Genomic DNA, 27,088 nt, shown 5'->3' with positions numbered 1-27,088 from the left:
CAGAATGTTTCCAACTGCATAGCAGGCACCACCCGACCCTCCCCCGCCCCCCACCCCCCACCCCAGTGTTCATGGGCTCTCCAATGAGGCAAAATTTGTAAAGCTTCCAAAACACGTACCAGCGCGTGAAAATAGCGGGGAGTAGAAAATTCATACTTCTTATAGGGCTCACAACGGTGTCTCAGACCTCATGTGAGGTCTTCCTGACCATGAAGAGGCCACATCAAAATAGCACGGGGTGAGGAATGGGAGAGAAAGTTTGTCTTTGCTATCTAAAGCTTCAAGATTTTGGGTTTCCTGACCTCCTTCCCACCTCCATCAGGGGATGAAAATCGGGCCGTGGGTCTGGACAGGTGTGAGAGCAGCAGAGGGGAAAAAAACCGACTTGACCTCGCCCTCAATCTACCTGTCACAGCGGTGTATCTGTCCGTGACAGTATTGGTAAGAGCAACCACTACACTGTCCCTGTGGAGGTGGAGCCACGTCTTCACACTTCCATTATCTTGTGTGGCACGGCCACCATGCTAAATGGGAGAGATTCAGAACAAATCCAGCCGCTCATGACTAGGGACTACACTTCGAAAGTATTTCATTGGCTGTAAAGCAACCTGGGGGCGTCCTGAGGTTGTGAAAGGCGCTATATAAATGCAAGCCTTTCACTTTACTACCTAGTACAAGAAGTCAACCTTCATGCTTTAGCCTAATCAGCAAGTATAAACTGTTTTCAGACATAGAGGGCATGATACTCTGTCCTCATTCTATTCTCATGGATTCACTTTCCAGCGATTTGAGTAGGAATAGTTTTGGACCTTCCCCTCTCCTGGTCCAGGGAAGCAGAGGCCAATTGCAACATTGAGCTCATTCCCCCAGCTGAGGTCAGCTAACAAAACATAGCCTGAGAATCAAACTCAGGATCTCCTTGACTCTGTGGCTTATTGCCACATTGTCTGGTGCCTTGACTTCATAGGCTCATCAGTGGGAGCTCGCGGGGGAACTTTACCAGCAAGGTAGTTCCCAGCGCCGACCCTACACCCCAGTGAATACTATAGCTACTGGATCTCAGCAGCCAAATAACAGGATCCACCAAAGTGTCCTGATCCAAACCTGCACTGAAGCCATGTTGATGGCAGCCTCAGTAAGTAACAACAACTCAAGAAGCTTGATGCTATCTGGGACAAAGCAGCCCACTTGATCGGCACCTCATCCACCACCTTAAACATTCACTCCCTCCACCACCGATGCACAGTAGCAGCAGTGTGTACCATCTACAAGATGCACTGCAGCAACTCACTGAGGCTCCTTCAACAGCACCTTCCAAGCCTGTGGCCTCCGCCAGCTCGAAGGACAAGGGCAGCAGATGCATGGGAACACCACCATCCGCATGTTCCCCTCCGAGCCACTCACCATCCTGACTTGGAAATATATTGCCTTTCCTTCACTGTCACTGGGTCAAAATCCTGAGACTTGTCTACAGCTCTGTGGGTGTACCTACACCCCAGGGACTGCAGCCATACAAGAAGGCAGCTCACCACCACCTTCTCAATTAGGGACGGGCAAAAACTAGCGAATCTCGAACGCCAAGAATGAATAAAACCAAAAGCTGATTTTCACTGAGAGACATGGTTTCTCTATTTATTTACTTCCTTATTTACTCATTCGAACCACTTCAAAGCAACTGGGGCTTTTGCAACCAAGCTATCTCTGCTGTGGCAAAGGTTAGTCCAGTTCAGAAGACATTGTATTGAGACTGAAAAACCTTTCCTTTGTTATAATGAGTCACTTACTGACAAGCTTTATGCATTGGGCAGGATGTGGCCAGTGATGTTGGAGGCTACGCATTGCTGCATCTTCTAACCACGCTGTCTGCCAGACCTATAAATGAGGGCAGTGCAAATGTTAGCAGAGCTGCTGTCGCCTGAAGGAGGTCCCTCAGAGGTTTTGAAAGTTCAATTTAATTAAAATCTAATGCCAGTGATTTCACCCCCAACCTCCCACTACGCCCCACCCCCACCTCCCTTTTACATCTACCACATTGAAATTTCATTGGCTTTGCAGGTTATGTAGTTAAGGACACAGGTATCTAGTCCCATAACATACGACTATGAGGACATTTTTTCTGGACAATCTGCAGTGACGATTCTCTGGTCAGTCATCTCTACTATTTCTTGAGATATACTCTGTAAATAGAGAAACCATGTCTCTCAGTGAAAATCAGCTTTTGGTTTTATTCGTTCTTGGTGTTCGAGATTCGCTAGTTTTTGCCCATCCCTAATTGAGAAGGTGGTGGTGAGCTGCCTTCTGTCATAGTGGGATTTGGACCTAGGGCATTTGCCTGGGCCTCTGCATTACTAGTTCAGCAACACCATCATCTCCCAAATTTACAGATATACTGCTCCGGGCCACCTTTGTCACTATGCCTACGATGCAGTTTTCTCCCTCCGTAGTTTCAAAAGTCTGACCAACTCAGTTAGCCGCACTGTTCCAAGAGAACCTCACTGAGTTTAAAGAGGCCATTCAGCCCTTTGTACCTGTGCTGGGTCTCTGAGACAGCTATCAAACATAATCCTGTCCCCCCCATGCTCTTCCACTACACCTCTTTTTCCTTTCGAACATCTATCCATTTTCCGCTTAAAATCCATTTGGCATTTTCTGGATCCATATGTTAAGCATATTGTTGAGATTATGCAGGTGAAGGGCATTGTCTAAGTACTTAGAGCAGTTATAAGGAGAGACTGATGGGACACTGGGTTGGTAGGTAGGAGGCAGACATATGTAATGTTGTGTTCTGCAAATAAATGAATGATCAAAAAAAGGATTTGTGTCTAGTTTCATGCTTCACCATCTGGCTTGGGACCCATTTACCACCTATCACTGTTTCTGTGTCCTACCCACACTCTACGTCAAAAGATTCTTCCTAACTGTTCCCTTTGGCTCTGACGGTGAGTTTATGCCCAGCTGGACTGCTGAGAGCCGCTATTGGCCATTTCATATCTCAACTTGTTTAGCTGGAACTGAGTTTTGCATTTCCTGTCAGTTTCTGATCTTCAGGTTTTGCCTGTCTTCCCCTCACCCACACTGCCGCAGCCTTCCAGAGGTGCCAGAATCCCCCATCCCTCCCTCGTGTGGGCATTCTCCAAGTGTGACCACAGATCGTGAGCACTGGCAGGGCTATTGAACTCCAGAGGCATCACAGCCAAACCTGATCCTGACACAGGGATCACTGAGCGGTACAGGTCCTCAGGCTGATTTTTCTCCCTTGCCCAATCCATGGAATACTGATAATAAAAACCCATCAGTTACACTATTGTCCTTCATGAAGAAATCCTACCATCCTTATCTGGGCTGGCCTATATGTGACTCCAGGGCCACACCAATATGCCCGTTAATTTATAAATTTAGAATATTGTTGATAACACTTCTATAATGCACCTTGCAATGTTTCACTATACCAGAGGTGCTTGCAGTTTTAAATTGTTCTGTGTTTGATTATTGAGTCTGCTTCTTTTGTTCTTCCATGATATGTGGGTGTCGCTGGCAAGGGCAGCATTCATTGCCCATCCCTAATTGCCCTTGAACTGAGTGGCTTGCTAGGCCATTTCAGAGGGCAGTTAAGAGTCAACCACATTGCTGTGGGTCTGGGGTCACATATAGGCCAGACCAGGTAAGGATGGCAGATTTCTTTCCCTAAAGGGGCATTAGTGAACCAAATGGACTTTAAAACAACAATCAATGATAGGTTCATGGTCACCATTACTGAGATTATCTTTACATTCCAGGTTTATTCATTGAATTTAAATTTCACCAACTGCCGTGGTAGGATTTGAACCTAGGGTATTTGCCTGGGCCTCTGGATTACTAGTTCAGTGACATTACTGTAACACCATCATCTCCCAAATTTGCAATTGATGCTCACTGTGCTTGACTGGTTCAGGAAACAAACTGTAGGAAGATCTGGGAGACAGAGCTGAAGCATGGAGCAGACATTTTAAAGCACTGTTAAACAAACCCGTTACACACATAGAAATTAGTGTCATCTCTGCTTAGATCCAAGATATAAAACATAACACAGTGTTATATAAATGTAATTTGTTGTTCACTGTAGGGGTACTTTTGGACAATCCTCTTACTAATCCCCTCCTGTCAGGCTCACCCCATGACCTCCAAACAAGGGACACCCGAAAGCTGCCAGACTGTTGTTAAAAACACAACTACCTAATGTCCTTCAGGGAAAGGAACTTGAGTTTAGGAATGGAGGGAAAGAGAGATGAACAAATTGGGCAGATCGTGCTGGCAATGAGTGAACAGGCTGGCAGAATCTCAGTTTCATTTCCATAGCAACTTGTGCCTCCTTAGAAGAACCCAACCTTCGTAGCCAATGGGTTACATTGGATGTAACCACCATTATTCTGTGAGAAATACAGCTGCCAGGTCCCACAAACGGCCAGTTAAACTGTTTTGGTGGCATGTTGGGGGATTAATGTTGACCAGGACACTTGGTGAACTCCTCTGTTCTTCCCCAGAAAGAAAGTGCTTTGGAATCCAACCAGCAGGTGTTGGCGCAGTTTAATGTCTCAATTGTAGGACGGCACTTCCAACAATGCAGCTCCTCCCTGGTGCTGTGCCGATGTGTCAGCCTAGATTATGGGCTTAAACCCTGCAGTTGGAAATTGATCCCATAACTTCCTGACTCAGAGACAAGAGTTCTTCCAGGGGCAGGAGCCTTTGCTGATTTTACCTCATCCTTACCTCATGGGTGTTGGCCCAATTTTCCTCACTGTTACTTTGGGCCCTGCAGACTATTCCTTTGCTCCAACATTGATGGCTGTGACTCAGCTCTCTGCACCCTAAGCTCTGGGATTCTCTCTTTAAATCTCTCCGCCTTTCTAATGCTCCCTCCTCCATTAATATGCTCCTTAAAACCTACCTCATTGGCCAAGCTTTTGTCACCTGTCCCAACGTCTTCTCATGTGGTTCAGTGTCAGATTTTGTCTATGAAGTGCCTTACTACAACATGCCTTTTAATGAAGTTCCCCAATCTATCTTGGCCAACTCACACCTCATACCTTCCTTTGTTGAGATTTAGGACCCTACTTTTGGGTCAGACTACTTCACTTTCCATCCTAATAAAGGATTCTATAATGTTATGATTACTAAAGATGCAGTTTGAATTTCAGAGAGATAGTAGGATGTTTACAGCTAGCCAGATAAGCTAGGCCAAGCAGTGTGTTTATTTTTCCCAAAGGTTACTGACAATGTTAGCATCATGGAACGTTTTATATTACGGGAAAGTACATTTTCAAAGACATATGGAACAAAGGAATTTATGGTTAAAAAGAGAGAAAACATATATAAGGGAGAATTAAAGGCTATGTTGGGAGAGGGCCCTGTGACATCTAGCAGAAGCTTGCGAAACAGTCTCAGACAAAAGCATCCAGCCATGTCTGCATGAGTCTGCTGCATCCAGCCCTTAAAGGTGATAACTGTGCTGGCCTGCCTTTCTAACTTTAAAATCTATTTTGGACTGCTGCCTTACAAGTGGGTATATTTGGGAGTCAGGTTAGGTAGGAATATTAATATTTACTATAGTACTAAGTAACTGGAGTCTTATGTATGTGTTTGACATCTTTTCTTTTGTTAATGAATATTTTAATTTAGTTTTTAAATATAATCTCTAAAGGTCTTGGTGGACTTATTACTTCTGAATTCAATGCACCATATTTCAAAATAAATACAAATTGCAAAACTGTTGTGATAGCGGGATCAAGTTTTCCTCATGGATTTGATCCGCCTGGTATCTGCAGTGCCATAACATTTCCCAGAAATGCTAGGGAACCAAGGGCCTAGCGAGAAGGAGGAGTTGAAGGAAATTAGTATTACTAAAAAACAGTGCTGGAGAAATTAATGGGACTGAAAACCAATAAATCCCGAGGGCCTGATAATCCGCATCCCAGGGTACTAAAGGAGGTGGCCATGGAAACAGTGGATGTGTTGGTTGCCATCTTCCAAAACGCTGTAGATTCTGGAACAGTCCCAGCAGATTGGAGGATAGCAAATGTAACTCCACTATTTTAAAAAAGGAAGGAGGGAGGAAACAGAGAATTACAGAAAAGTTAGCCTAACATCTGTAATAGGGAAAATGCTAGAGTCTATTATAAAGGATGTGATAACAGGTCACTTAGAAAATATCAATGGGATTAGACATAGTCAACATGGATTTATGAAAGGGAAATCATGTTTGACCAGAGTTTTTTGAGGACATAGCTAGCAGAGTAGATAAGGGACAACCAGTGGATGTGGTATATTTGGATTTTCAGAAAGTTTTTGATAAATCCCACATAGGAGGCTAGTTTGTAAAATTAAAGCACATGTGATTGGGGGGTAATATATTGGCATGGATTCAGAATTGGTTAGCAGACAGGGAACAGAGAGTAGGAATAAATGGGCCTTTTTCAGAGTGGCAGGAGGTGACTAGTGGGGTACTGCAGGGATCATTGCATGGGCCCCAGCTATTCAACATATATATCAATTATTTGGATGAGGGAACCAAATGTACTATTTACAAGTTTGCTGACGACATAAAACTTGGTGGGAGTATGAGTGGTGAGGAGGATGTTAAGAGGCTTCAAGGCATTTTAGATAAGCTCAGTGAGTGGGCAAATACGTGGCAGATACAGTATAACACGAGAACTTAATTCTCGTTTGCTGCATTAAAAAGGAAAATGCTGGAAATACTAAGTAGGTCCGGCAGCACTTGTGGATAGAGAAACAGAGTTAATATTTCTTGTCAGAGTTGGGAAAAAGATAGAGATATAACAGGTTTTAAGCAAGTCCAGAGGCAGGGAAAGGGATCAGGGAAAAGAGCAAAAGGAATGGTATACAAATAGTCATTTGGTAGTACAGAACGAGTATTGCTGAAAAAAGAGACATTTTGTGTTGAAGCTTTTTGACTTGCACTCAACAGGACAATGTGCAAGAAAATACCAATGTCTGGGGAAACAACCTATTTACAATGTATGAGAAGAGATTGGTTGGCAAGTGGAACCTGATTGGTCAAGGTGTTGTCATGGGGAATGGGAATGCACCAATGGGTATTGGTATTTTCTTGCCAATTGTCCTGATGAGTGCAAGACGAAAAGCTTCGCCAAAAAATGTCTCTTTTCTCAGCAACATCTGAAAGGACTGGTCTGTGATAAGAGGGTAGACAGGGGAGATTAAAGGACAAAATGGGTGATGGGGTAAGGCAAAATAAGATGGCAATGGGAAGAAAAGAAACTCAAGTTGCACCTAGAGGAGGTTTTTTAAAAAAATGTTCGTCCGTGGGATGTTGGCGTCGCTGGCTAGGCCAGCATTTATTGCCCTTCCCTAAATGCCCCTGTGCAGAGGGCAAATGGCAAAAATCAGAATCATCACCAACAGCCGCTGTCCGGAAAGAAATTGGAGGCAAAAGTTTATGACCTGAAATTGTTGAACCCAAAGGGCAGACCACACCGTGCCCACCGCCCCCTACACCCCCGGCCCCCTGCCACCCCGCGCTTAAATGTTAAATACGGCGTAACGATATCAGGTCGCCAATACAACATCCTCGCGCCAGTCTCTGGAATTTACCGAAGGCGAGCCGCTTGTGGAAATTGGAAACGACGAATTAACAAAGCGATCGAGCTTGTCGACAACCCCGCCGCCCGCAATGCGGCGTTGCCCGCTGCATTTTTCGGGCATTGGACGCGAGAAAGGTTTTGGGAGAGTTTTACGTCAGCGGTGACAAGGGTGGGAGGAAAGGCCTGCCGCTGGCGGGGGGTGGTCAGGGCTGAAGATGGCAGCTGATTCTGCTGGTGAAGCTGGTACAGTCTGTATGTTTTTATTAGCTCATTCTAAAAACAAAAACCACCTTTTGGAGCCTGCCATCATAAATAAAGAAAGATCGAGAGAACAGGGGGCGGCCTTTAAATTCGTAGCTGTCACTGACTTCCTGTTTGTGGCATAACACCTCTGCTGCATGAAGTCCCGGGTTAGACTCCCGACTGGGTGCGGAGATCCCCCTCCGCACCCTCTAGTTTCCCACCTTCCTGCCGGGTAGCCGCTAAGCTGACCCTTGACCCGATGAGTTGAGACGGTGGGGGAGGGGGTGAGCAGACCTCCCAGTTTCTGTTCTGCCTCCCTCACCCCACCGAGAAACATAAAATGCAGCCCAGTGTTGAGTTTGGAAGGCTGTAAAGTGCCTAACTAAAAGATGAGATACTGTTCCCCAAGCTTCCCTTAATTACTAGTTTACTAACATAACCTTACACCCTGTAAATAAAAGTTCCCTGAATGTAAAAACAAGGGTGTGTAAAGCTATTAAGGGAAGTCTTGTGGCGCAGTGGGTAGTATCCATGCCCGTGAGTCAGAAGTTCTGGGTTCAAGTCCCATTCCAGGACTTGATGGCCATGGAAGGTGTGTTCATAATGGTGGCCAAACATGTTGATTATCAGCCTGTAAGTCCTTCTAACACATACCAATGGCAGGCTGTAAGAGTGGGAGAGATTCCTGGTCAGCCATGTAATGGAAAGAAACTTGAGCCTCTGCCATCACTATCCAGAGCTCTAGGCTACAACATGCTTGGAAAAGTGCATGTTGCCACAGCAACAGTTGGCTGGATGGCCCATAGATCAGGTTGATGTCAACAGCACGGGGTTCGATCCCTGCTTCAGTTGGGGTGGATTCGGGACCTGCCTCCTTGCTCTACCCAGGGTGGAGGTTGTGGCGCTGTGGGGCAGACCTGCCTTTGGGCATAGATCTCGAGGAGAAGAAGGACGTTTAGAAACATAAAGGCCAACAACAACTTGCGTTGTGGACTATGTTGCTTTAACTTGCCGGAACGGGAAGGGAAATTGGCCCCATTCGCACTCGTCTGAACTTTTTAACAAAGAGGGAAAAGAGAAGTGATTAATGGTTGTGGTTAGTACACGAGGAAGCAGTCGTGGCACCCTGAGCCAGAGGGATCCAGGTGGCCTCACTGTTGAAAATAGTGGGAGTAATTTATATTTCCTTTCGATCGTTCCAGGTTTAAAAGGTGTGAGCTGAAGATATTGTGGCACTTTGTAAAGATAGTCTTCTGTAAGGAGTTTGCTTCACCACTGAGGGACTCTTTTAACTGACCCTAAATAGTGTCTATAATTAAATATAATAAATGCTTTCTGTATTATGGAGCTTTTCTGACCTTCCCAAAATGTTTTAAAGTATTTTGTTCAATGAACCTAGGCAGTAAGTGATCAAGACAGCAGCTATCTGTATTGACAACACAATTGACCCCAGTGTCGAGCTCGTGAGGGCAAAACCATAAAAAAGTTGCTTTCTGCTTTGGATCATCATCAGTGACCCCTAGAAAAAGAGAAAACTTATGTTCCTACAGCTCCTTTCATGACCCATCTGGTTCACTGTTACCCCTTAGGGAAGGAAATCTGCCGTCCTTACCTGGTCTGGCCTACATGTGACTCCAGATCCACAGCAATGTGGTTGACTCTTAATGGCCCTCTGCAATGGCCTAGCAAGCCACTCAGTTCAAGGGCAATTAGGGATGGGCAACAAATGCTGGCCTTGCCAGCGATGCCCACATCCCATGAAAGAATAAATAAAATAAAATACTATGAGGTGCATTAGATTTTGCTGTGTTGTATTCATCTTTAACCATGATGTTGCACACACCTCTGTATATAACCTGTGCAACGCACCCTATAGCAAGCTTTCCGATAAGAATTCTGATCGGTAAATGGGTTGTTAATTCAATTCAATTTCAATTTATTGCCTGTGTGGAAATTCATTTTGGGTATGTTGCTCGTTCATTACTTAGAAATAATAACAATAAAAAGAAAATTACTCCATCATGAAAAGTCTAACTGTATTATAGTATATGTTAAAAACTATTCCCGAATATTAAAATAATTAGTCAGTGAATCCCATCATGACTGCATCCTTAGGCAGCACCTTCCAAACCTGCGACCTCTACAATCTAGGAGGACAAGGGGCAGCAGACACATGGAAACACCACCAGCTGGAAGTTCCCCTCCTAGTCACTCACCATCCTGACTTGGAAATATATCACCGTTCCTTCACTGTCGCTGGGTCAAAATCCTGACACTCCCTCCCTAACAGCACTGTGGGTGTACCTACACCACATAGGCTGCAGCGGTTCAAAAAGGTGACCCACCACTACCTTGTCAAGGGCAATTGTGAGGAGGGCAATAGATGCTGGTCTAGCCAGCATTGCCCCACACCCCGTGAAAGAATAAACAAAAAATATGCTCATTTATTCATCAGCTCCCGTTTAACGTTCTTGTAGAGAAAAACACGGATGAGTTCAAGAACTGATTTGTTGTGCATCATAAGCATTGTAGCCTGTTCCCTAAATGCATCCAACAGTAATACTCAGGCAAGGGGTGATTCTTGCTGCTCATAGCACTCTTTATTTCATCAAAAACAGATTTCACCAAGAAAGATCTGCTGATCAAATACCCTTCTTGCCTGGTTCAACATTCTTCGTAACCCTAATAAGTCTCCTTGCCTAAGACAACGGTAGCTGGAGAGACTATCCAAAAGGGATAGCACTCTCAAACTGCAACTTATCCCGCTGCCTGGACTCGGGCTATTAGCCCAGGGCAGGAGCCTCTTTAAAAGAAGTTCTTTGTACATATTTGGCAGAAGCGTTATTGCCAGTCTCTGCGTTATAATTATTCCCTGTCATGCTTTAATAAGGTTGTTTCCTGTTATACAAATAACTCAGTGTTAGTTTGACTGGGAATGGGGAATTGGAGCAATCGGTTTTTTGCAACGAGTTCCTCCTGATCGTGCTAAGCGAGCAGCTGCTTCCTTTTCCACTGGCGCTGAGTGATGCTCGACTGAGTCAGAGCAGTAGTAACAATTTGTTGGAGCAGTGAGCGATTCCTAGTGTTCATTATTCGTCCGCAAGTGGAACTGTTCTGCGAAGAATGAATTTGCATTTAAACAACACCTTTTGCATCCTTCAGACTTTCCAAAATGCCTCACAGCCAATGGAGTACAGTTGCTGTGGTCAGGTGGCAGCCATTTTGAGCACAGCAAGCTCCCACAAAGGTCAACGAGGTAAATGACCGGTTAATCTTTTTTTGGGGTAACATTGGTTGGGGGGGGTGGGGGGGCGATGAATATTGGCCAGGACATTGCTCTTTTTCGAATAGTGCTTTGGGGGAATCTTTTACATTAACCTGAGAAAGAAGTCACCTCGTCTGAAAAGTGGCACCTCTGACAGTGCTGCACTGGGGTGTCAGCCTAAATTATCAGCTCTAGTCTTTGAAAGTACAAAGAGCGCACGAACATACGAAATAGGAGGAGAAGTAGGTCATTCGGCCCCCTCAAACCTGCTTCGTCATTCACTAAGATCATGACTGATTGATTTGTGTTTCGAGTTCTACATCCCCCCCCTCCCCGCCCCGATAACCTTTGATAACATAAGAGGTTACAATGTTGAAACAGGCCTTTCAGCAAATCAGCCTTGACTCTCACAAGAGTAAATTCATCTATGCAGCCTGTTCAACCATGTACCAATCTAACCTTGACAAAGTTACTGCTTCAACTCTAGAGGAGCTGGATTTGGACTTAAACCCACGACCTTCTGACTCAGAGGTGAGATTGCTACTAACTGAGTCAAGACTGACATCTATTTTTCTCTCCCTGCATTTTGTGCTTGTTAAGGGGAGGGACATTAGCACAGATTAGATAAATAAAATTCACTCTGCTCTGTCCTACACTGGGTTCCAGATCCAATCTCACCCCTTACTATACCAGTATGTAATCACAGTAATCCTCCTCTAATCTCTCCAGATGAGATTCCCAATTTAGTGTCACACTAGGGGACAGTTTGCATCATTGAATCTCTGATTTTAATTTCTCCTCCATTGGCGGCCCTGCCTTCAGCTACCTAGGGCCTAAACTCTGGAATTCCCTCTCTAAACCTCTCCACCTCTCTCTCCCCGCCTTTAAGACATCTCTTAAAATCTACCTGTTTGGCCAGTTATCCTATTATCTCCTTAAGTTTCTCAGTGTTTTGTCTGACAATACTTCTGTGAAAGACCTGAAGCAATTTATTATGTTAAAGGTGCTATATAAATGCAAGTTGTTGTTATCGACCCATATCCGTTAGGAACTGCATTAGAACTGGCCAGATCCCCTTCACATGGTGAGAAAAAAAACTTATTTTCTATTGGTCTGGACTAGATTTGTACAGTACTGGATGTTTGGGTGATACTACTGGATTGGCATTGTCGCCATTCCAGATAGAATCCCCCAATGATAGCCATGGCTTTCCCAGCAGAAAGTGGTGCTAACAGGAATTTGAACGCTTCCCAAGATGGAAGAGGAGACTGTGGTGCTCAACTATTCTGTGTTTGTTTATGTGAGTCTGTTTATTATTGATGCTCACTGTGCTTGATTGGTTAAGCCTGGGTGTGGACTCGGAGAAAAGTAAACAATGCTGAAGAAAGAGCTGGAGCTAGAGCTGAAGCATGGAGCAGATATTTTTAGGCACTGTGAATTAAACCTGTTTCACACATAGATACTAGTATCATCTCTGCATAGCTCCGAGATATAAAATTTTCAACAAAGACAATCAGACGGTACAATTGCCCCATGTAGTACCCCCTGTGGAGACTCAAAGAGGATTTCTGGCAAGTAGCCAGAAAGTCAGTAATTTACTCATTGAAGTGGTCAATGGGTGGAAGTGGAGGTGGGTGCGAAGGGAGAGGACAGGAAAATAAACCTAGTTAAAAGGTGAAGGCCCAGATCACAGGTGTCCTTAGAGCATCCCCAAAGAGCTCAAACAGACCTGCCAACCCATGGGAGTCCCTGGCTTGGAGAAGGTTCATTCGGGAAGGCACTGAACACATCGAGAGACTTCGTCAGGAGCGTGCAGAGGTGGTGTCAGAGGGAGGTGCACAAAACCTCCAAACAAACCATCTACCCAACCCTTCGACCACCACGTGCCCCGCATGTGGCAGCAAGATCGCGCATTGGACTTATCGGCCAGCTCAGAACCCATCGAACCGGAGTGGAAGCAAGTCACCCTCGATCCCCAGGGAACCGTCTAAGAAAGTTTACTGGACAGCACCGAGCTTGAAAGTAGAAAAGCCAATCCAAGAAGTAGTGATATAGCTGACACCAGGCTTAGTTTTAATAAGCCTGGAGGTCATCAGGGGAACCTGAGGAGAACAGTGTTGTACAATTCCGAGATCTTGTAGAAGGGGTGCGCTGTGGTAGGTGGAAGTGGGCACAAACAATGCTTTCACCCCATCACTGTGTAAAAAGAGTTAAATGTACTTCATTACTTCTGAATAAAAAAGGATGCATCAGTTCCAGGAACTGCCTGTGGATGTGATTACAAGGGGGCGGGTTTCCGAATTGTTTGGGGTTTCAGGTTGTAGAATCATTAGCTTTGCTGCCTGGCAGTGCCCGTTCGTCAGTCAGTGACTGCCTTTTGGGAGATACAACTCAATAGAACAGCCCCGATCCCAATTTGTCACCAGGCTGGATCACATGTGTGGTCAGTTATGAACATTTCCTGGGCTGCATCTTGGATACTGTGACATGCTCAGTAAGTTCCCTGTTGATTACTTTCTTTCACTAATGAAGTACGTGTAAGCATTAATTTTTGAAACGATGTTAAACATCAGCTGATGAATAGATAAAGCTGTGACCAATGCTCCCGTTTAGTTACTTACAAGCCATCGCTGAAGCTAAATGTTAATCAATGGACTAGCTTGTTCCCTCACAGTGCCTTTTTTAAGGTAGCTATGTCATTCAGGTACCAGGGTCAGTAGAATGACAGAGAAACTTGACGATCTAAGAGGAAAGTGCTGCTTATGGAAACTGTTAAAACCTGTTTCGCAGAGTCAATTAGAAAGTGCGTTTAAAAGGTTTCTATTAGCAATTCCTCTAGTCTCAGCAGTCAACTTCAGACCTACGTTAGGAGTGAGGTCTGCATTCAAGGTGGAGTTAGAGCAATTACAAATATGTGGAGCTGTGTTAGTTTTCAACCATGAGATCCCTTAAAGTTGTCAGTGGGAATGAGGGAACCTAACTCCAAATGACTGATATCCTTCACACGGGTTACTCCATTTACTGGGGCTGCTTAGCTCAGTTAGCTAGATGGCTAGGGTGTGGATCAGGAGCACACCAACAGTGCAGGTTTGATTCCCGTTCTGGCTGGGATCTGCCTCCTCACCCTACCCCCGAGAGTAGAAAGCAATGGCAAACCAGCACTGATAAACACCAGCTCGGGATGAAGCATCAGAGACATCGAGAGGAGGGATTGCTCTCAGACAGAGCACAAAGGATAATGATGACTGACTTAGGAGGACATGTGCTGCTAAACCTTGAAAAGTGCTTTTTCCCTCATCAGTACCAATGTTGAAAATGCCGTGTTCAAATCATGGCAGCACTTGAAAGAGGCCATTCAGCCCATCATGACTGTGCTGGCTCTTTGAAAGAGCTGTCCAATTAGCCCCACTTCTCCCTGGCATTCCACCATAACCTTACAATTATTTTCTTTTCAAATATATATACGCATAATTCCCTTTTAATTCCCTTTTCAAAATTACTGTTGAATCTGCTTCCATTGTCCTTTCAGAAAGTGCATCCCAGGTTATGAAATGTTGCGGCATATAAAAAAAAATCTCCCCTCTAGTACTTTTGCCAACTATTTTAACTCTATATCCTCTCATTACTAACCCCCCTGTCAGTGGAAAGTTTCTCCCTAACTACTCCATGAAAACCCTTGATGATTTTGAGCACCTCTGTTAAATCTCCCCTAACCTCCCCTGCTGGCAGAAAGACAGTTTCAGCCCCTCCAATCCCTCCTCTCCGGTACCATTCCAGTATATCTTCTCCGCTCCCTCTCCAAGGTGCTGTTTTTTCATGTGAGATGTTAAACCCCGTCTGCCCCCTTAGGTGGATGTAAAAGATCCCACGGCATTATTTTGATGAAAAGCAGGGGGTGGTGTGTTCTCCTGTGTTCAAGTTGGCTGCTGTGTTTTCTACATCACTACACTACGAAAAGGACTCCATTGGCTGGAAAGCACTTTGGGATGTCTTGAGGTCATATAAATGCAAGTCTTGCTTTCTTTTAAATACAAGTTGTAAAGAAAGAAATCACTAGGCAGGTTTATTCTACTAAGTGGTTTTCCTTGCAAACCAGTAATTACAGAGCTTAATACCTTGAATACAGCCAGTTTTATAGCCAATGCTGCATTTGTAGAGGGCATCTGGAATCAAGGGTAATGAGGGATGGGCTTTCACATAGTTTTGTGAAAGGGAAATCGTGTTTGACTAATTTATTAGAGTTCTTTGGGGAAGCGATAAGCAACGTGGGTAAAGGGGAACCTGCGGATGTGCTGTACTTGGACATCCAGAAGGCATTTGACGAGGTGCCACATCATAGGTCATCGCACCAAATAAAGAGCTCGTGGGGCAGGATTTTCAGGTCGTCGGGCGGGCACGTACGGGCAGGCCCGGGAGCGGGTGGGAAACGGCCCGACGCCCGCAATCGCCCTCCCCCCGCCAAATAACGGGCAGCCAGGGTAAAAGGTGCGCTGAAAGGCTCAGCGCTGCCGGGGTGAGGGCAGGAGGAGGGCAGGCGCTGAAGTCAGCGCGGGCGCTGGGGGGGGAGCTCGTAACGAAAGCTACCTGAAGGCAGAGAGCTGCCTCAGGGAGCTGAAGAATTTTAAATCCTTAAATATGGATTTTAAAATCCCCGGAGAAAGTTTCCACCCATAAGAATCACTAAACGTGTTGAGGATGAAAATTCTGCCCAAACATTTTCATTTGATGCCCGATTAGACCGGGCACGCCTCTACCCATGGGACCCAAGGTTCTGCCCATGGTGCAGGAGGGTAACATAGTAGAGGATTGGTTAGCTAATAGGAAACAGAGAGCAGGCTTAAATAGCTCATTTTCGTGTTTGGAATGATGCAACAGGTGGGGTGTGACAGGTGTCAACCCTGAGGCCTCATCTATTCACAACCTACATCAATGACTTGAATGAAAGGACCTAATGTGTGATTGCTCAATTTACTGATGACATAAAGGTAGGTAAGAGGATAAGTTGTGAAGAGGACATAAGTCTGCAAAGGGACATAGGTAGGTTAAGTGAGTGGGCAAAAAAAATTGGCAGATAGAGTACAATGTGAGAAAATATGAACTTGTCCACTTTGGCAGGGAGAATAGAAAAGCAATGTATTATTTAAATGCAGAACTCTGAGGTACAGAGGGATCTGGGTGTCCCGGTACATGAATCCCAAAAAGTAGTATACAGGTACAGCAAGTGATTAGGAAAACAAATGGAATGTTCCAGTTTATTGCAAAGGGAACGGAATAGAAAAGTAGGGATGTTTTTCTACAGTTGTACAGGGTGTTGGTGAGACCACATCTTGAGTATTGTATACAGTTTTGGTCTCCTTATTTAAGAAAGGGCATTATTGTATTATAAGCATTTAAGAGAAGGTTCACTCCACTGATTCCTGGGATGAGGGGATTATCTTGTGAGGAAAGGTTGGACAAGTTGGGCCTGTATCCGTTGGAATTTAGAAGAATGAGAGGTGATCTTATTGAAACATATAAGATCCTGAGGGGACTTGACAGAGTGGATGCTGAAGGGATATTTCCTGCTGTGGGACAGGCCAGGACTAGGGGATGCCACTTAAAAATAAGGGGTCTCCCATTCAAGACGGAGATGAGGAGAAATTATTTCTCTCAGTGGGTCGTGAATCTGTGGAACTCTCCTGCCCTGAGAGCAGTAGAGGCAGGATCATTGAATATTTTTAAGGAGGAGGTAGATAGATTCTTGACTAACAAGGGAGTCAATGGGTATCGGGAAGAGGCAGGAAAGTGACATTAAGGCCACAATCAGACCAGCCATGAGCAGGCTCGAGAGGCCAAATGGCATATGCCTACTCTTAATTCCTATGTTTGTACGTATGCAACACCCCTGCCAGCAAGACTCACATCCCAGGAACGAATAAACGAACGTAAAGCTAGTAATTAAAGACAGATTTCCTACGGGCAAAATCTAATGGTACTGCCTTGCTTCTCTCTCTCAGAACTCTCAGACCTCACACCAGAGGAACAAGAAGAGATCCAGAGAGTCCGTGTACATAAGGAAGAGCTTCAGAACGACATTCAGGTAAGAAGAGAAACATGGACTCTTTAAGAACAGAGTGTAAGTGCTCTTACTGAGGCACCATATTGCAACATACATGACACACTGTTGACATATTAAGCCACGGCCAACATTAACATCCTTTAGTTTACTGCTTGGAGCTTTTTATAAATATATACTTTATTCATAACATTTGTAAAAGCACATCACATAACAATTCAAATTTGACATCACAAAAATTGCAATATAGTTCAGTTTCTCTGATACATTATGTGGCACTTTGAGGTGCCTCGCTATTGCTTAGAATTACAATATTTACAATTTACATTCCCTGGTGCATATCCCGAGGGGTTTTATATGGGTTCTAGCCTCTAAGTATATACTATTATGGCAGGGGGGGCCTTAGACTGTGGCCTTTCCCCATTGAGAGTTGCCCCAAGCTTTAGTGCATCCCTCAGCATGCTGGACCTTAGAATATGCCAGTTTGGAACATTCAGTCATGGGCATCTCTTTGCACAGGAAGACCAACAGGTTTTGGGCAGATCAAAAGTGTCTTCCACCAGGTTGATGATCCTCCAGCAGCAGTGGATGTTTGGTCTTGGAGTGCGTCCCTGGGGGCAGTTCCGAGACTACAATAGCGCAGCCTTACAGAGCTGCTCAGGATGAACCTCGGCAAAAAAATAAGCTGCATCTCTTTCCAGACCTTCTTTGCAAAGGCACATTCCAGAAGGAACAAAAACAGAAAATGCTGGAGGAAGCTCAGAAGCGTCTGTGGAGGGAGAAACAGGGTTAACATTTCGAGTCCGTTCTTCAGAATTGAAGAAGATTGATACGGAGGTGAAACCTTGGCTCTGTTTTTCTCTCTCCACAGACGCTGCCAGGCCTGTGGAGTTTTTTTCCTGCATTTTCTGTTTTTATTTCAGATTTCCAGCATCCACGGTATTTTGCTTTTACATTCCAGAAGGAGGTGGGTGACTGTCTTTTCCCTACCCTGTGCCCTGTACACCCAAATCTAGGTCATTAATATATATCAGGAGAAGCAATAAAAATAACTGTTCACCACTACTCCATTTCCTGTTGCTCAACCAGCTATTCCTTTTATTTCGTGAGTTTCAGCTTTGCTGACAAGCCTATTATGTGGCACTTTATCAAATGTCTTTTGGAAGTCCATGTACACCACATCAACTGCATCACCCTCATCAATCCTCTCTGTTGACTCATCAAAAAAATCTCAATCAAGTTGGTTAAACATGATTTGCCCTTAACAAAGCCATCCTGGCTTTCCTTAATGAATCCAAACTTGTCCAAGCGATTGCTAGCTTTGGTTATTGAGCGGGTAAATCCTATCATTATAATTCCAAAGCATTAAAAAAGTGGCCTGAATTTTTTGGATGGGGGGGTCTCCCTTCACACCATCCGAAGAGGCAACGGGGAAAACACATCCCTGCCGACTCCAAGTGCCCCGTGGCGAATTCACGCTCACATGAGCATCAATGAGCTGCAGACGGGGCCAGCCAACCTCATTGGCTGGCAGCTCTTTTGTCTCTGCAGTGACAGTGCTGAAGCGGATAGAAGAGGAAGTTCAGGAAGACATCGGAGCCTAAATGCAGGGAGTGGAGGCCAAGCTAAGTTTAAAGAGTCCTATGGTGGAGAGGGTAGGGAAGGCCTGGGGGGGGGGCGCGAAGGGGGCGATTGAGGTGTCGGAGGAGAGGTCGAGGGGAGGGAGGTCCAGAGGCCACTGGACCTTAAGGGGAAGGTGCCCCCTTCTGATGGAGGTGCCCCCACCTTCCCAACCGAAATCTAGGCCCATTGATTTTTGGGCTCCTCCCATGCCAGGTCAATCCTCTCGCCAGCCAATAAATTGAGGCCAGGCAGGAAACAGCCCTTAAGTGGTCAATGTAGGGCCTCAGTTGAGGAGAGGGCGGACTTCCCACCTGAGGTCTTGCTCGCCCCCAGCGTAAAATCGCCGCATGGTCGGGGCGGGCGGGAACCCAGAGGGGATCCCTTTCCTTCAATTTCACGCGTTTCCCCCCTTCCCCCACCTAAAAACCCTTCGGTGGGGAAGTGTGAAATTCTGCCCAATGAGTTTCGATGAGAAGAGCTTGGTTTCTCAAATCCGATATTGACAGCAAAAAGTAATTAACTTGGTCTTCTCAGTCTTAAAGATGACACACAATCGGGCCTCCCACTATCCAAGTCTGTACCTCCACCTGCTGTGATTAGGTCCCTGTACACCTTGATTGGCAACTAAATTATGCCATAGATGGGAGTGACACTACTAAAGAAAAAAAAACTTTGATAACTAGCACCAGGTCACAGATCATGACACAGAGATAGCCCAAGGGATCACTGTGCAGGAGTTGTGCGAAGAAGCCGTGTATCTATTAATCGAGATGTCACCTTCTGAGGAAGTGGTACGCCCAGCTTAACAAGTTACTAGATGCGCCAACATAAAAGGACATTTTGGTTTTTGGACCATCATCCTGCTGACCATCAAGAGAATCGATCCTTTTCTGAATCAAGGGTTTGGGAGTATAACCTCCACAAGACCATGGGCGGAATAGTATTGCAAGGATCATAAACCCTTAAATCAAAACTCCACATTGATATCAATAATTTAGACCTGCTACAGCTGCATAGTGATGTCTGTGTCTATCTGTCTGTATTTTTTTATCCTTTCATGGGATGTGGGTGTCTCTAATTGTCCTTGAGCCAATTGGCTTACCACACCATTTCAGAGTCAATCAATTGCTCTGGGTCTGGAGTCACATGTAGGCCAGACCGGGTAAGGGTGGCAGATTTCCTTTCCCAAAGGGCATTAGTGAGCCAGAAGGAGTTTTACAACGACCGACAATAGTTTCATGGTCACCATTACTGAGACTAGCTTTTCAATTCCAGATTATTAATTGAATTTAATTTCCACCAGCTGCCATGTTGGATTTGAACCCTTGTCCCCGGAATACTAGCCTGGGCCTCTGGATTTCTATTCCAGTGACATTACTGTTATCTCCTCCATTTTGTGTGGTGCATGAATGGTGAAGCTTCAGAAACTGTCCTGCTGGTGGGGTTCACCTGGAACTCAACCCCTAGCTCAAAGATAGTTATTGCTAGGTTAACCTCACCTATTGAACCTACATCGCATTTCGACTCACCTGAGAAAACTCTTTGGCTACACAATGCCTCAGAGTGAAGATTCTTAGGAAGTGGGTATTCAGCCCCTGTGATCTATCCTGCCATTCAATTAGATAGATAGTATCATAGGGTTTACAGCGCGGAAAGAGGCCCTTCAGCCCATCCTGTCCGTACCAGTCATCAAGCCCCTATCTACTCTAATCCCATTTTCCAGCACTTGGCCCGTAGCCTTGTATGCTATGGCGTTTCACATGTTCATCTAAATACTTCTTAAATGTTGTGCATGTTCCCGCCTCTATCAACCTTTCAGGCAGTGAGTTCCAGATAACCCCCACCCTCTGGGTGAAAAATGTTTCCTTAAATCCCCTCTAAACCTCCTGCCTCTTATCTTAAATCTATGCCCCCTGGTTATTGACCCCTCCACTAAAGGGAAAATCTTGCTCTTGACTGATCTGTCCCTCAACTCCATTTCCCTGCATTAGCTTCATATCATCTTACTTAACAAAATTAGCCCTTCGGGTATATTTATAGAAAGAGAAAAATTCTGCCTGAATCCTGCTCTGGCTGGTTTTTTTTTTGACTGTGAACTGTCTTTTGCAGAGGTTGAAGATGGAAATTGCAGAAGTTATCGCTGAGCTGGAGAACTTTAATTACACAGAGGAGAGGTGAGCAGTGGACAATTATTGGCCATTCCCAGATTATCTGGTATACCAGCCCCTCATGATTATAAATGCGAAGGGTCCCCAAATGGTCATCATGATGCAATGACCCCATGTTTCAACCCATGCAAATTTAGAATAATAGGAATTACTTGATGAAAACATTAAACAGGTTCCAACTAATTCACATTTGACCATCCTGATACAATGATACAACCATGATACAATTGTTAGCTAACCACAGTGATCTTTTTCTGTCAATTTGTCTATAGTTAGTTGAACTGTAGGCCTGAAAGTAATTGATAAGTCACTTGATCCAGAGATAATGCAGCCCAGGCTGTTAAAGGAAGTCAGAGAGGAAGTATGACACACTGTCCACAAGTCAAAATGGTGGACTGGAGGGAGTCCAAGCAATGTCTCTTGTTCAACTAGAGGGAGTAGAGAAACTGGGCAACTCACAACCAATTAATCAATGAATGCAATTTGTGGGAAAATTCCTCAAATGTGTGAGTTAGTCTGGTTTGAATGCGGAACTTGATACCACATAGAGTAGTTGAGGTAAATTACATAAATACATTTAAAGGGGAGCTGGATAAACCCATGACAGAGAAAAGAATAGAAGAGTAGGGTGAGATGACATAGGGTGGGAGGATGCTCGTGTGGAGCATAAACATCAGCACAGAGCTGTAGGGCCAAATGACCTGTTTCTCTCATTAATTCCATGTATTGCTAAAGAGTTAGACCTGAGTTGAGGAAAGCCCCAGTGGTGGAGTGCTTTGGGGGCCGTAGGCCCAAAATCACCTGTTCCTCCCAAGCATGTTCCACTCACCACGTCACGTCTCAAGTTACTTATAGGCAGGATCCAAAGCTGTTATAATGAGGGAACGGTGTAGTGGTATTGTCGCTGGGCTAGTTATCAGAGACCCAGGGTAATGTTCTGGGGACCTGGGTTCAAATCCTGCCATGACAGATGGTGGAATTTGAATTCAATAAAAATTAAATGATGGCCATGAAACAATTGTTGTAAAAACACATCAGGTTCACTAACCCCCTTTAGGGAAGGAAATCTGCTGGCCTACATGTGACACCAGACCTACACCAATGTGGTTGACTTTCAACTGCTCCCTGAATAAAGGTGGCAACAAACGCTGGGCTAGCCAGTGACACCCCCATGAATGAGTTAAAAAAAATAGCTCTTGTGTACATGGACATTATGGAATTGGAAGCAGTGGGGGAAACATATACATAATGCAGTGTTGCTAGGAGACCTCATTGTAAATGGCATGGGTTTCATTGGCTGCAAACAACACAAAGACTCCTTCATCATCCATTGGCCTTTTGATGAGATCGGTATCTCTGTTCCACAAATGATGGATTCACAGATAAAGCTGCAGAATCCATACCAAAAATTTCCCAGTTGTAACCCTTTAAATCTGTGGTTGTCAGGTAATGGGAATGGGAATGGGAATGGGGATGGGGATGGGGATGGGGGTGGGTGGGAGAAGCACCTAAAGTTTCCCACACTCAGAGAATCTCTTGTCGTTCATTGACAGTAAACTTATTATTAGAGTGCAGCCATTTGAATAGTCGCAGGCCTCAAGGTGTTAGCAGAGGTGTTGAAATATGCATCCGTCAAAGGGTAAAATACGCTACTCTATTTTTAGTGTGCTTTAAAAGTGAGGTACTTCCCTCCCCTCCACCCCCGGCTCAGTTAACCGTTTATTTAAAGGGCATGGTTGTCATGGAGACCACCACCCATAAATAGGAGCAGGAGTAGACCATTCGGCCCCTCCGGCCTGCTCCGCCATTCAATAAGATCATGGCTGATCTTCCTGTGTTTCGATTTCCATATTGCCATCTAACCCTGATAACCTTTGATTCCCTCGCCTAACAAGAATCTATCTACCTCTACCTTTCCTCCTTTAAGGCACAGCTCCTTCACCAAGCTTTTGGGCGTCTGACCTATCACCTCCACGTAGTGTTGTCAACTGTGATTAAATGTATTCCTGGAGGTTACGTCACATGACTTGCCCCACCCCCACCCCCTGCGTTCCAGCCAATCGGCCAACACATCCATCCTTGTGACGCACTGACTTCCTAAGCCAATCGGAAAGCATAAAAAGGCTCATTACCCAATTGGATGATGCCTTGACTGTCAGCCAAACAGTTTTTTTTTCCCCCATTTTCAATATTTTTAAATATCTGGTAAAGGGAAATCTGCAAAGAAAATGACAGACAAAAACAAACTTTTCTAATATCCGATGATTTTTCTCAAGGGTTACACACAGCAGTGTCCTGGAGATTGATCTTCAATTCCTGGACATGCAGCAACCCTATCTCCTTATGTGGTTCAATGTCATGTATTGTTCTATAATGTTCCCCTGAAGTGCTTTGGGATGTTTTATTACATTAAAAACGCTATATAAATATAAGATGTTGTTGTTGTTACAAACCTGGCCAAGGCAAGGCCAAGGAAACAGCAATCAAATCCAAAATTGGACAACCCCCATGAGATGTTTCACTTTAAGTTGAAAGGCTTGAGCATCAAGTACAGGCAAACCAATTAAAATCTGCAACTATTGCATCTGGTTAATAATGGATGGATTTTAAATTAGGGTGGGTTTTGTGTGGGTGGGTGGTGAGGTGAGTTGGTGTCACCCATGTGACACTAGAAATTAGGCCCAAGCTATAGGCCTCGTTAACATTGTCACAAGTTCTGACCAGGAGGTTGGCAGGAAACACCTGTGGGTGTCCGGAAAATTGGAAGGCACGTGGGTAAAGTGGTTCTAGGAGGGTATTGTGGGAAGGACTCAAGGTGTCCTGGGCTGGGAAGGGTGCTGGCTAAACATTCCTTGCGGTCCCCGAGAGACAGGAAAAACTTCCGTGTTTGGGCCTCTTCACTTTCCCTGCCCAATCCTGATTGTTCAGCATCGCTGAATCCCTGAATATCCACATCCTGGGGGGTTACCATTGACCAGAAACTGAACTGGATCAGCCACATAAATACTGTGGCTACAAGAGCAGGTCAGGGGCTGGGAATTCTGTTGCGAGTAACTCACCTCCAGACTCCCCAAAGCCTGTCCACCATCTACAAGGCACAAGTCAGGAGTGTGATGAAATACTCCCCACTTGCCTGGATGAGTGCAGCTCCAACAACACTCAAGAAGCTCGACACCATCCAGGACAAAGCAGCCCTTTTGATCAACATCCCATCCACCACCTTAAACAGTCACTCCCTCCACCAACGGGTACGTACCATCTACAAGATGTACTGCAGCATCTCGTCAAGGCTCCTTCGACAGCACCTTCCAAACCCGTGACCTCTATCACCTTGAAGGACAAGAGCAGCAGACGCATGGGAACACCACCACCTGCAGGTTCCCCTCCAAGTCACTCACTATCCTGACTTGGAAATATATCACCGTTCCTTCACTGTCACTGGGTCAAAATCCTGGAACTCCCTTCCTAACAGCACTATGGGTGTACCTACACCACATGGACTGCAGCAGTTCAAAAAGGCAGCTCACCACCACCTTCTCAAGGGCAAATAGGGCTGGGCAACAAATGGTGGCCTAGCCAGCGACACTCGCATCCTATGAAAGAATATTAAAAAAAAGCCCAACCAGACAACCGTCCCTACTCTAAGATAAAAGCAAAATACTGCAGATGCTGGAAATCCAGAACAAAAACAAAAATACCTGGAAAAACTCAGCAGGTCTGACAGCATCTGTGGAGAGGGATACAGTTGACGTTTCGAGTCCATATGACCATTCAACATTGGAGAGACCAAACGCAGGCTGGGTGACCGCTTTGCAGAACACCTTCGGTCTGTCCACAAGCATGACCCAGACCTCCCTGTCGCTTGCCATTTCAACACTCCACCCTGCTCTCATGCCCACATGTCCGTCCTTGACCTGCTGCAATGTTCCAGTGAAGCTCAATGCAAACTGGAGGAACAGCACCTCATCTTCCGGCTAGGCACTTTACAGCCTTCCGGACTGAATATTGAGTTCAACAATTTCAGATCGTGAACTCTCTCCTCCGTCCCCACCCACTTTCCAATCCCCCTTTTTCCAATAATTTATAATTTTTTTTTACAAATATATTTTTCTCTTCCCTCCTATTTTTAAATTTATTTCGCTCTATTGTTTCATCTCCACCTTTCGCCCATTTCGATCCCTTCCCCCCACCCCACCCCCACTAGGGCCATCTGCCACTAGCTTGCTACCCTTAATGTCACCATTAGCACATCCTTTAGATAATATCACCACCGTCAACACCCCTTTGTCCTTTTGTCTATGACATCTTTGACAATCTCTTCTTGGCCTCCCCCTATCACTGGTCCCCTATCAAGCTCCACCTGTCCCACCCCCCTTTACCAGCTTATATTTCATCTCATTTCTATATGTCTTAGTTCTGATGAAGGGTCATACGGACTCGAAATGTCAACTGTGTCCCTCTCCGCAGAAGCTGTCAGACCTGCTGAGTTTTTCCGGGTATTTTTTTGTTTTTGTTCTAATCTTCCCTACTTTGAGTTAAAATTGCACCAGGAACCCAATGTCACCTGCAAGTTTAAAGAAGGACCCCTGCTGGCTTTGGGCAGGTGGCTTAGTCGCCTGTTCAGAGTCCTGCATAAAATTAGTGGTCAGCGGGATCTGGTTGGGTAAATAGCCCAGGTGGTTTTGACCGACCATCTTGCCAAATTCCACTAGGTGGGTAGGGTTAAAATTGCCTCTGCAACTTCTGCTAGTGAAACTGGTTTTTAACCCCCTCGGTATAAGAGGTTAATTGTAGAAAATCTTCTCCCCTGTTATCTTTTCTTGAAATGCATGGAGTAACTAAGTAGCACGGTGAAGTTAGATACCATTTTTATTCCAAGACTGGTTTCCTTGAACTCTGATTCATATTCAAGTCAAGTACTGAATGTTTCTCCTTACTGAGTTTTCCCTCGCTTTTCATTTAGCACAATGGTTGAGAGGAACAAACTGATGTCAGTGGGAAAAAAGAAATTCAACATGGATCCCAAAAAGGTACTTATTATTTCCTCTGCCTTTCCATTGTTCATCCTCCCTGCCCCTCTCCTTTCCAACAAGAGTCATTATTCATTCTCTTACACTGCCAACCTACAGATACATTTGCTGTCTTCTCAATTCTTGCTCAATTGTCTCTTTCTACTTCTGAAGATGCCGATATTTAAAGAATAGATACTCAATGATTAGAATCCCTCCTTTTCATTTTATTTAAATCACACTGTTGAATTATGGTACGGAATGGAAAAGAGGCCACTCAGCCCATCGAGCCTGCTCTTTCAAAGAGCAACTCTGTTCTCTTCAACTGCGTTCAAGATTACGAAGAGAGCTGAAAAGGCTGACCCCTAAAATTGCCTGCTCTGACCTCAAGAGACACAGGTTAAAGGTCAGCTTAGAAGTCAGAAGGGAAGTCAGTGTAATATCCTTCATTCAAAGGATAATAAAGCTGCAGAATAAATTGTTAGAGAAGGTGAAGGGGATTCGAATGAGATGAGATTTTGGATGGGGAAAGATTGAAGAATATGGGGAGACCAGCCTAGTGAAATAGTCATGGGTTTCTTAAGCCTCTAACTACTCTTTAAAAAAAATGTTTGTGTTCCTAATGGGTAACCTTGCTGTCACTTGGATATTTTATGGCAAGGTCAATGAGGACACTTCTGGTTGAGAAAGGGTTAACACGGGGGCTGATGAAGATCGAGCCTTTGTCCACAAATGCGCAGTTATTTCCTTTTGTAACACGTTGAGCAGCAACGACAGGAAACTGTATGAAATGCACAGCATCGTGCTGCTAAATAACTTGTCCTACATGATGCAGCCAGGAGGCTGTCCCCATTCCTCGTTAATGCTGATTATGAAGAGTTTAAAGTACCTGAAACCCAACTAAGGGAAGAATTTCTGCCCTTGACAGAACTTTCACTTTGGAAAATGAACCTTCCTTTTGTAAAGTTTTTTTTTGCCACATCCCAGGTCCTGAGTCCTCCTAGGTGATGAGGGTGGGCACCCTTCTCTCACCTTCTCCGCTGTGGAGTGGAGACAATAGTTCACTGGTGGCTGAGTGAAACTGTGCTGCCCCCCCACACTTCTCCTTTGAGACAGTGAGTCCATTGTAG

General features: G+C 44.9%; 1 protein-coding gene across 4 annotated transcripts in view; it reads left to right on the top strand.

Moving 5' to 3' along the window:
• The window catches only part of LOC144669293 (cytohesin-3-like), a 66,890-nt gene that overhangs the window by 17,281 nt on the left and 22,521 nt on the right, over positions 1-27,088 (top strand). For 2 of the 4 annotated variants that reach the window (XM_078531635.1, XM_078531634.1), the window contains exons 1-4: positions 10,938-11,094; positions 17,100-17,182; positions 20,891-20,955; positions 25,913-25,979. In XM_078531635.1, the coding sequence (XP_078387761.1) occupies positions 10,962-11,094; positions 17,100-17,182; positions 20,891-20,955; positions 25,913-25,979 (348 nt within the window). In that variant the 5' untranslated portion in view covers positions 10,938-10,961. Of the gene's footprint in view, positions 1-10,937; positions 11,095-13,462; positions 13,598-17,099; positions 17,183-20,890; positions 20,956-25,912; positions 25,980-27,088 lie in introns of those variants that run through there. The other 2 variants (XM_078531637.1, XM_078531636.1) reach the window with 2 other exon arrangements.

This window comes from Cetorhinus maximus, chromosome 29 (assembly GCF_964194155.1).
Source record: "Cetorhinus maximus chromosome 29, sCetMax3.hap1.1, whole genome shotgun sequence".
Taxonomy (NCBI): Eukaryota; Metazoa; Chordata; class Chondrichthyes; order Lamniformes; family Cetorhinidae; genus Cetorhinus; species Cetorhinus maximus.
The sequence above is the reverse complement of the archived record's forward strand: the minus strand, read 5'-3'. Positions and strand labels throughout refer to the sequence as shown.